This window comes from Typopeltis vanoorti, chromosome 8, assembly GCF_054136105.1.
Source record: "Typopeltis vanoorti isolate ZY-2024b chromosome 8, IOZ_Tvanoo_1.0, whole genome shotgun sequence".
In the NCBI taxonomy this organism is placed as follows: Eukaryota; Metazoa; Arthropoda; class Arachnida; order Uropygi; family Thelyphonidae; genus Typopeltis; species Typopeltis vanoorti.
In genome coordinates, this window is record NC_143556.1 from 133,851,087 (window position 1) to 133,863,105 (window position 12,019).

Below are 12,019 nucleotides of genomic sequence, written 5' to 3' on the forward strand. Positions count from 1 at the left end.
ATGCAGTGGGAAAGGAGGAGAAGGATGAACTGTTAGTCAGTGAGCAGGAGGTTATACGAGGAATTGAATAAACTTGATGTAAATAAGGCTGTAGGACCTGATGCTATTTCACCATGTATTTTGAGGGAATGTACTGGAGAGTTGACAACAGCATTTACATATCTTTTTAACATGAGTCTTTCCAAAGAAATGGAAAGAGAGTAAAATTGTTGTGATTCACAAGAGAGGTGATAAGACTAGAGCTTTGAATTATAGCCCAGTCTGAAATTGTGGTTAAAGTGTTAGAGAGGTTGTTTAGGATGAAGATTCAGAATTGGATTGACAACAGAAAAATACTCTTTAGTGGCCAGCATGGATTTGTTAAAGGAAGATCTTGTTTTAGCAATCTGCTTGCTTTTTATAATCAAGTGACAAATGCATTGGATAATGGTGTTGCATAGACACTGGTATATTTAGATTTTGCAAAAGCCTTTGATAAATTGCCACATGACAAACTGGTAATTCAGTTGGAATGGATGGGGCTGGATTGGAGATTGGCTGTCTGATAGGTATCAGTGAGTTATCAATGGAGGAAAGTTATTAGTGGTGTACCTCGAGGGGAAGAGCTATTCAGGAGTAGAGTGGATGCTGTGGCATTGTGAGAAGACTTGAATACATTGGCTGAAGGGGTAAATGAGTAGGGATGTCAATTCAGTGTTGTGAAGTATAAGGTTTTGAAATTTGGGAAGCAGATGGGACATTGTGAGAAGACTTGAATACATTGGCTGAAGGGGTAAATGAGTAGGGATGTCAATTCAGTGTTGTGAAGTATAAGGTTTTGAAATTTGGGAAGCAGATGGGATGTAGAGTAAACTTCTTCTTCTTCTGCAGCTTCTCCCACTTAAGTGGGGTCACTGTTGATGATGAGTCTCCTCCACTTCCTCCTGTCTTGGGCTGTCACCACATCCAAGTTCTTCATCCTCAAGTCCTCTTCAGCTCCCTCCATCTCTTTTTTGGCCACCCACGCTTCCTCCTTCCTTGCACATCCATCTGCATGACCCTTCTTCTCACACATTCATCCTCCCTCCTCATCACATGACCAAACCATCTCAACCTTGCCTCCTGTATCTTCGCTCCTAAGTTCGTAACTTTCACTGTTCCCCTCACATAGTCATTTCTCAAACGATCCTTTCTGGTCACACCGCACATCCACCTAAGCATTCTCATCTCTGCTACTTCCATCCTGCTGATATTATTTTTCCTCAGGGCCACAGTTTCTATAGCATATGTCATAGCTGGCCTCACTGCTGTCCTATAGATTTTGCTTTTCAGATTGATCGGCACCCTCTTATCGCATAACACTCCAGCCATCTCCCTCCAGTTCCTCCAACCTGCTTGTATCCTGCATCCCACTTCCTTCTCAGCTCCTCCATCTTCTTCCACTGTTGAACCTAAGTATCTAAAGTCCCTCACCTTCCTGATGACATTTCCTTCCAGCTCCAGGTCTGTCTCCTGGCTGCCACCCACTGTGCAACACGTATACTCTGTCTTACTTCTGCTCAGTGTCATACCTCTCCCATCCAGTACTTTTCTCCATCTTTCCAGTTTAGTTCCCGCTTCTTCTCTTGAATCTGCACACAGCAAGATGTCATCTGCATACAACATTGGCCAAGGTGCATCTTCTCTCACCTCATCACCACCCCCATCACAATGTTAAACAGAAACGAACTTAATGCTTACCCTTGATGCAAGCCAACTGTTACTTGAAAACTTTCTGTCTGGCCCAGACAGGTCCGAACACTTGTCTTCACATTTCTGTACATCTCCCGCACCAACCTGACATATTTCTCCGGAACCTTCTTCTCCCTCAGACACCTCCTGACTTCTTGCCTTGGCACTCTATCGTATGCTTTCTCCAAATCAATAAATGCCAGATGTAGCTCCCATTGTTTCATTCGAAACTTTTCCATCATCTGCTGTATCCCAAAGATAGCATCTGTTGTTGATCTACCAGGCATGAAGCCAAATTGTTCCTTTGCAATCTCCACCTCTTTCCTCATTCTTCTATCAAGAACCCCTTTCTAGGATTTTCATTGTGTGGGACATCAACTTTATTCCTCTGTAATTTTTACAGTCTTGTGCATCCCCTTTACCCTTGTAGATGGGGACAAGAGTATTCTCCCTCCATTCCTCGGGTATATTTTCCTGTTGGCAAACTTTCATGAACAGGTCCCACAGCAGGTCAATTCCCTCTTCCCCCCAGTGCCTTCCATGCCTCCACTGGAATCCTGTCGGGGCCCACTGATTTTCCATTCCTCATCCTCTTCATGGCCTTCATCACTTCCACTCTACTGATGTTCTGCACCATCCCCTCAGAAGGATGCCCATCTTCTCTGTGAGTCCTTGCATGATGTAGAGTAAACAGTCATTGGAAATATCTTGGAACAAGTAGAGGAGATGAGAATCTGGGAGTGATTGTGGGCAAGTTCATAAAATTTCAGGGACATGTTGTAAACTGTGTGTGTAACAGTGGGACCTCCCTTGATGAATCTTTTGACTCCATGGAGGTTTTATAATAATAATAGTAATGGAAAATTCTGCCTTAAATGGCACACAAGCTTATAATTATTATTTCTTTATTTCTTCATTTACTCTATTTGAAACTAATAAGCTAATCGTATATCGTGCATACATATACTCTATTTTATCTACTTCAAATGATTCCAGTAGCAGACCATACATTGTCTCTGGCATCTCTGCACTTTCCTCAAATAGTTAGCCATTAGTTATTTGGTTTTTAGTACTTTCTGCCCTTATCTCTGTGATTTCCAAATCCTGAGGTCTTGTATATTTTGTTGTTATCAAAAATTGTGTAATAGATTTAACGGTGGAATTCTGTGTGACTGCAGTAATTCTATATACCACACCACAGTTTCAACAGTCAGTGGAATTTTAATCATTTTAATCTTTTAATCATTTGCTTAAAAGAATCCACTGAATATAATTCACACAGACATGGTGAATTATAAGATAAAAGTAGAATAAAAACAGTATGAAAGGTAAAGAAGCTCTCTCTGTAAATAATTAAGGTTGAAATGTGATCTGCTGAGCCACTGGTTTTATTAGATGTTGGGAAGCCAGATATAATATTTCATACAAAACAAATGCATTTGTTTTGTATAAAATCAGGTAAGTTACTGATAGGAACCATATGGCTGAGACATTCGGTTTAAAAGACTCATTCTGCAGGTCTTGCAAGACATACATTAATTTAGGAACACCAGAAGCACATTGCACGGTAGAATGGAATAAAACCCCAAAAATAGTCTGGATACTATATTACTGTTACTGCAAAGTAATAAGGCATAATGTGGAATTCTCTTAGATAATATACGCTGGTGTCCAAAACATAAGGATGAACACCATTTCTGCAGATTGCAAATTCAAATGAATCAAAATTGTGGTTGCATTCAACAGGATAAAAGGCTAAAGGCTACACTAAGTGAATTGTGTTTGAAAGAAGCTCTTTTTTGTGAAGGAAAGTGCAAACTTGGATGTCTTGTAATTTCTCAAATACGTCATCTGGTTGATTTCACACAGGGAAGAATTATCGGAAAGCTTGAAGAAGGTTGCAGAATTACTGGTAATGCCAGAGAGTTTGGAATTTTGCATAGTGTTTTGTCCAGGTTCTGGGCAGTGTTTCAAATCAATTGAATGGTGTGGAGAGGCATTATGCTGAATGGACATGCCAAGCTACACATGCTGGAAAAAGGAATTATGACTGGTGAACGATATTGAGCTAAATTCTTCAACATCATGTTTGATTGTTCCATGATGCAGTAGGCAAAGAATTCATTTTTATGGATAACAATACCACAACACATCATATATGAGCAGTGGAGATATTTCTGGAGACTGAGGATGTTAATTGAATTGAGTGGCCAACACTCTCCCCAAATCTCATCCCCATAGAACATGTTTGGGGCACAATAGGGAGATGCATTGGTGCTCGAAATTCCTCTCCAGAAAACAAACAATGCCTTATCCTTGCTCTGAAGGAGGAGAGGAGTGGACCAGTTTGCTTCAAGAACTCCTGAATCACTTGGTGCTAGGCATGGTATGATGTGAAAGCTGCATCAGTTTGGGATGGACACATTCATATGTCTCTCCATATAGTTGTCTGTAAACATTGTAAGTTAATTGCCTAACTACATCCTTATGAAATTTGTAACTTTTGCCAAATATATATTGCAATTTAATTTGCATGAAATTTATGACACATTTTTGTGTAATATAATTCATTAGTATGCTGGCAATAAATTTATGTCCATATTTGGCTGTAGTTATGAAAATTTTTTCATATATAGGTAAAAATGTAGTTCGTCATTAGATTTTGGACACCAATGTATCCCAACAAACTAAAACATTAGTTCCACCTTTATGCTATCAGATGTCAACCAGAATTGGCTAAGTTGGTAATTCAAGGCATTGTTTCAACAATGCCTGAAATAGCATTTTAAAATAGCATTTTAGAAATAGCAAGTGTCAAAGCAGTTATTAATATAGAGTGTAATAATATTCTTCCTCTACCTCAAGTATATGGTGTAGTTGGAATGTTGAGTAGCATGTACTGACTGTCAGCAAGAAAGTATTTTAAACAAGTACTGCTGGCAATTAATCAAAATTCAAAAACTAGGATGCAGTGATATCAGGAGATGACTTATTGGGATTAATTCTGTGTGTGGCATCATCAACAGGTGCATTTGTAAATAAGGGAGCTATGTCAAAATTATTGGATAGAATTTTTAAGGGTTAAGCAACTTTAAAATGTGTGGTGCTTCTGATATGGTGGAAAAAGGAGGAAGGAGTTGACCTGTATTGAAGGAGGGTATATAGTTCAAATATTTTGCCAATTTATAAGAGAAGGGAGAGGAATCAGAGCTGTCGACTATTGATCTCATGGATATGTTTTTGTATCCATGTTTATGGTAATTCAGAGTTCTTTGTGTTTATAAATCTTTGACTTTATACCCTTGGTTGGTTTTGTGCAGTCCAAGAAAGTATGTTCCTTATATAATATCATAAATTGTTGCTAAAATAAATAAATATTGCAAAAATATTTTAAGATTGTATTTTTTTATCTTTATTTTTGTACTCAATTACAACTCAATCTTATTTTTCTCTCACAAAAATACGACAGAAATGATTATTTAACATACAAAACTAATCACAAAAAAGAAAATTCTGTGAAATTATTGTCTTCCCAGGTCTCTCATATTTGTGGATATATCATCTTTGCTAACATCATCATACAAATGCAGAATATGATTTTCAATACACCAATAACTTGACCATTGGCAGTCCTTTAAGGCATCTCCAGGGCTTCTGCAAATTCCATGAGGACATCTGAACAAATTCGCTAATCTTTCAAAAAAATAAAATGCTACTTTAATGTTCACAGCAGTTAAATTATGAATTTCTTGATAGTACTTATTATAATAATCAGTTTCAATAATTGTTGAAAATTTATTTATCACTAGGTTAGACTATAATAGATTTAGTTTATAGTTTAATCCTTTATCCCAGTGAGAGCAAACAAAGTTTGCGCCTGAAAATATCTTCAGGACTAAATATAGTGTTGTACTATCTTATCCAGTAAGTAGTGCAACACCAAGGCAACTCGTGGCAAAGGTGGAGCAAGCTACCAGGCACTTCTAACCCAGTATCTCCCATAATGCAAAACACATTTCCTATGTGGATATGTATACTGTTATGCATTAAAGGGATTGGCCATCTACCCAGACTAGTTTCGACCTTTATTGATTAGTTATAGTCTAACCTAGTGATAAATAAATTTTCAACATCTTTCTCTAAATCCAGAGTAATTTTTAAAAAAGGTGATAAACCTTTTGGCAACTCCCATAGGCACAGATGACTTGCTACTGCTTCTGCCTGGTATCTCCAGCTCTGGGCCTGGCTCCCACTGAAGAGACCTCAATAAAGGTCGAAACTAGTCTGGGTAGATGGCCAATCCCTTTAATGCATAACAGTATACATATCCACATAGGAAATGTGTTTTGCATTATGGGAGATACTGGGTTAGAAGTGCCTGGTAGCTTGCTCCACCTTTGCCACGAGTTGCCTTGGTGTTGCACTACTTACTGGATAAGATAGTACAACACTATATTTAGTCCTGAAGATATTTTCAGGCGCAAACTTTGTTTGCTCTCACTGGGATAAAGGATTAAACTATAAACTAAATCTATTATAATTTCAATAATTGTTAGATACTTTCCTGTAATGTTTGGAAGTATATATATCTAACTGGAGTGACTTATATGACTAGAAACTTACCATTCTTTACCTAGAATCATAATTTAATAGGAAATCCTTGCATGTGTTAATCCCCTTTTTATAACACTGAAATGTTGAGTGTTGTGTTACTAATGTTTTTCTATTTAAACATTTATAATAGTCTTATTTTTCCTCAGAAAACATAAACAGTGTGTTCAATCTACTAACATTTTCTTTCAGATACTTCAGGAATAGATCTTTTAGGTAAGTCAGTGCTTACAAGCTGAGGGACTTAACATATTTCATGGTGGAAGGCATTTTTTTTTTTTTTTGCTTTGTGTGCATGTTTTGAAGTTTTTGTAACTTCTTGATCACACTGCATGGATCATCTTGTTGCACCCTAATGTTTCTTCTAAAACAGTATTTGTTAATTAATTTCTTTACTTGGCATATTTACATTAGTGAAATTATTTAATATAATACTTATGAAATCAAAAGTATAATATTTCTTTTAGCTGGAGCAGATGTGTATGTTAAGGTATCTTACAAGAAACTTAAGCTTCTGTTTGAACTTCCTTTTAATCCAAAATCTACTGCTTTCGTTACTCTAGTATCCAAAGCTTCAGAAGGTAAGTCACAGAATTTTGTTATCAGTACAATTATTATTATTATTGTTATACATTATCTCCATGCAGTCCAGAGACTCACTGTGGGAGACCCAACTAACTGTTATACACATAAAACTTATCATGCCTCTTCTTAAACTCATTCACTGTCAAGGAATTCAAACTAATTCTGGTAATCCATTCCACTCATTCACCACTCTCAACACAAAAAATCTTATCCACACACCTCTACTAACCATAGTGTTACACAACATCCATGGATGGCCCCTAGTTCTCTGACTATTTGTCATAAATTGAAAAAATAATGACAAATTTTCCTTTGCATCAATTTTATAAAAAATCCCTTTAATATCTTAAAAGTTTCTGTCATGTTCCCTCTTTATTATTATTATTATTATATAACAGTCTTTGGACTCCTTGCAGGGAGTCCAAAGACTCATCGAGGGAGGGTACCTACTCTACAACTCTCCATCTCCAACCGCAACTACCTTTATCATCTGCACCAATGGCATCTACTGCTGACCACCATCACTAGTATTTTCACATACAAACATCCATGCCTGAGCTGGGATTCGAACCCACAGCCTTTTGGTTGGAGAGCAGATATGCTAACCACTTGGCCAACCAGCCCGGCATCTTTTCCACCTATTAACTAAACTTTGTAACCAACAAAACCTTCAGCCTATCCTCATAGGGATCATTCCACAGACCAGTCACATCTCAGTCACTTGTCTCTGAATCTTCTCTGCTACTTCCCAAAGAAACCCAGGTGACCAAATCTGTGCATAGTAGTCAAGATGTAGCCAAATCATGGTCTTATAGAGAGGGATCATGATTTCCCTATCTTTACCCTATTTCAACCACTCTGGATATATTTGGTTTGCCATCTGTGTCTTGGAGCCACCTTTATACAATGGAACTATTTTACCTTCTTTCCACTTCCCTAGAACCCTGCCAGTGCTGAGATATAGGTTGAAGAACTTCATCAGAGGCAGTGCCAATTCTCTTGCACATTCATGTTAGTACATGAGCTGACATGCAGTTCAGTTCCCCTGCTGTGTTTACATTCATATTTTTCAATATGCTGAACACCTCCTGTTCCTCTACCTTAGTTTTCACTTGAGTCTCTATCACATTGTTAACTGTAAAATATCCACCTGGATGATATACACCTTTGCAAAAAGATCTATCAGTAACTCAACGATTTCTTTTGCCTCTGTCACTTTCCTACCATGAGTATTGTCTATGAGTCAGTTTTTCCTCTTACTTGGGTAGTCTGAAAAGTTCTCGGCCTCAACCAGAAATGGCAACACTATCGGCAAGTTTTTTTCCTAAGTTGGTACATCTGTCATGAGCATCGATGTAAAATTGCAAGTCATTCTATCAAGTAGTTTTTTTAATACAGCTGTCGGAAGCCAAAGTGTTGTGTGTATCCCTTGAAAAAATGGATAAAATTGAGTATCTTGCAGTTATACAATTCTTTGTAAAAGAAGGTTTAAAGCGAAAGAAATTCATTCGAAGTTCATAAAAGTTTATGGGCACTCTTCCCCTTCATTTTCAACAATTAAGAAATTGGCTGCTGAGTTTAAATGCAGCCGTACCAGCCTTGAAGATGATCCACATGAAGGACATTCAAAAATTGTAACAACACCAGAAATCATTGATCAGTGCACAATATGGTATTGGATGACTGGCGAGTCAAAGTGCGTGACATTTCTGAGACTGTAGGCATTTCAAAAGAACGTGTGGGATGCATTTTGCATGAAGAATTGCAAACGAAAAAGCTTTGTGCAAGATGGGTTTCCTCATATATCAAAAATGCACTCGCATGAAAATCTCTGAACAGTGCTTAGAGCATTTTAACAAGAATAAAACTGATTTTGTGCATCGATTTATTACTATGGATGATGTTCTAATGACTTGGATTCACCATTATACACCAGAATCCAAATAGCAGTCAAAACAGTGGAACAGAAGCCAGTTGTTCAGTGCCAAAGAAGACAAGGTCATGGCATCGCGGTTATTTGGGATGCTAAAGGCATTTTGATTATTAATTATCTTGAAAAGGGTAAAACCATAACTCAGGAATATTATTCTGATCTTTTAACCAGAGTAGACAAAAAAATTTGTGAGAAAAGACCCGGTTTGTAGAAGAAATAAATCATTCATCAGAGAACAATGCACCTGCCTACAAAGGTATTTTGGCAATGGGAAAATTAAGGGATCTGCACCATGAATTGTTGGAACATCCACCCTGCTCCCCAGATTTGGCTACATCTGACTTCTATTGCTTCCCAAAACTAAAACTCTTCCTCACTGGTCAGCGTTTTTCTTTGAATCAAGAGGTAATTGCATTTGTAGAGGGGTATTTTGCAAATCTTACTCAGAACCATTACAGGGCTGGGATAATGGCACTGGAGCATCACTGGAATGAATGTATTAGTCTTAAGTGAGAGTATGTTGAAAAATAAAACTAATTTTGAAATTATAAATTCGTTTATTCATTGTTAGGCTGAGAGAGCTTTTCATCCACGTAATTGCTACATAACGAAAAACTCTTTTGCATTTACTTTGGCCTACTCAGCTAATTTTTTTCTGATAATCTGATTTGGCCTTTCTTTTCAAACTTGTCATCCTTCTTGTTGCACTTTTTATTGTTTTTATATTCCTTCCAAAGTGTTTTCTTTTCTTCTTCTTTTTTTTGCAGTTCTTGCTTTATATCTCTGCTTATCCACTTAATTTCCACTTAGTTTATCCTTCTGACCTTGGGTATGCAGTCTGATACTGCTTCTCTCAAACAATCTCTGACCACTTGATATGCACTACTGACATTCTTTCCTTGTAGCTTCTCTAGGGGCACAGCCCCAAGATGACTCTTTAGTCATTATTACCAGCTTTATAGTTCAATATAAATCCCTCTCTTGACAGAGAATTCCACATGTTTGGCAACTTCCTAGAACAAGACTGCATGTTCACTCTCCTAATTGAATGCTGAGCATCTACCTTAGTTTTGGTGTTATTCTGATCTTATTATTAGCAGCTGCTAATAATAACATCAGACAAATTAACTTCGTGTTAATCTGTCACTACATGGCACTGTCGTGTGGACCCCATAGTCTATAGCAGCACCCAGCAATATATTTTGTCCTATTGGCCTCTATCTCACACCAGACAGCCTCAAATGAACCATCTCCCTCAGACCTAAAATCATCTTTAATTTCCAATTTTGTTGGTTGTAATTCTTCAGCTATCATTAACGATACCCGACCTCCTTTCCTTTTCTCTCTATCCTCCCCGAAAAACAATACACTTTCCATTCTATTCCCGTAACTGTATTATTTTCTCTTAACCAAGTCTCACTGATGCATATAATTTTTGGCAAAGTTGAGCTGACCAAAAATTCCTCTCCTTTATTCCTTATACTTTAATAAATTTAGTTTAATCCTTTATCCAAGTGTAAGCAAACAAAGTTTGTGCCTGAAGTATCTTCAGGACTGAGGCAACTCGTGGTAAAGGTGGTCCACGCTATCATCACTCCTTGTCTCAGTATCTCCCATAATGCAATGCACATCTCCTTGCAGATGTTTAATGCTATGCATTAAGGGAAGGGCCACTACCCAGACTGGTTTCGACCTTTATTGAGGTCTCATCAGTGGGAGCCAGACCCAGAAGTGGTGATACTAAGGTAGAAGCGGAGAGGTCATATTTACCTATACAAGTTGCCAAAAGGTGTACTAAGCTCTCATCACTCCTTGTCTCAGTATCTCCCATAATGCAAAACACATCTCCTTGCGGACATGTATAATGCTTTGCATTAAGGGAAGGGCCACTACCCAGACCGATTTCGACCTTTATTGAGGTCTAGTCAGTGGGGCAGATACTGAGACAAGGAGTGATGAGAGCTTGGTCCGCCTTTACCATGAGTTGCCTCAGTCCTGAAGATACTTCAGGTGCAAACTTTGTTTGCTTACACTTGGATAAATGATTAAACTAAATTTATTATAGTCTAACCAAGTAGAAAATAAACTTTCAATATCTTTCTCTAAATCCAGAGTAATTTAATAATAAGGTGGTACACCTTTTGGCAACTCGTATAGGTAAATATGACCTCTCCATTGCTTCTGTCTTAGTATCACCACTTCTTCGTCCAGCTCCCACTGACGAGACCTCAATTAAGGTCAAAACTGGTATGGGTAGTGGCCCTTCCCTTAAATAGCATCATACATGTCCGCAAGGAGATGTGCTTTGCATTATGGGAGATACTGAGACAAGGAGTGATGAGAGCTTAGTCCACCTTTATCAATTTTTTTTTTCAGTCTTGAAGATACTTTAGATGCAAACTTTGTTTGCTTACACTTGGATAAAGGATTAAACTAAATTTATTATAGTCTAACCAAGTGGAAAATAAACTTCCAATATTCCTTATACTTCTTGTATTCATGTACATACATTTCAACATCAACTTGTACCCACAATTACCTTGTGTAATGTCAATACCAATCCATTTGAATTGGAAACCTGTGAACTTGCAATCAGCATTGCATAATCATTTTTGTACACATGCTCATTTATCACATGGGTAGTCATACATGCTTGATTGCATCCCGCCCAATATCCCTTGTTTTGCATTTCCAGACAAATCTAGTCCACCAGGCATATATATATATATACACACACACAGTCATCTAGTCCACCAGGCATATATATATATATATATATATATATATGCCTGGTGGACTAGATGACTGTGTGTATATATATATATATATATATATATATATATATAAATATATATGCCTGGTGGACTAGATTTAAATGGTTTTGGAGTTAGATGTTTGGAGAAAGCGTAGTTTATTGAGAGTCTGGAAATGCAAAACAAGGGATATTGGGCGGGATGCAATCAAGCCCAATATATATACACATACACACACAGTCATACCCTGACTTACGCGAATCCGGAGTTACATGGTTTCTTATATGTACATATTCTTATCCCACCTCACCACTAGTAATATCTTTCAGGTGCCGGCCGCATTCGGCAGTGTCACACATGCTGTGAACAAGCATTGTCGTGTTTCGCGTGGTCTCCATTCATACACAATTTTTATAGTCTACAAACC

The 12,019-nt window shown here is 37.6% G+C and overlaps 1 protein-coding gene across 1 annotated transcript in view; it reads left to right on the forward strand.

The window, feature by feature from the left end:
* The window catches only part of Ocrl (Oculocerebrorenal syndrome of Lowe), a 537,079-nt gene that overhangs the window by 128,415 nt on the left and 396,645 nt on the right, over window positions 1–12,019 (forward strand). Inside the window, exons 6-7 of the mRNA XM_090396332.1 lie at window positions 6,514–6,537; window positions 6,789–6,902. Coding sequence (XP_090252458.1) covers window positions 6,514–6,537; window positions 6,789–6,902 — 138 coding nt within the window. The remainder of the gene's footprint in view (window positions 1–6,513; window positions 6,538–6,788; window positions 6,903–12,019) is intronic.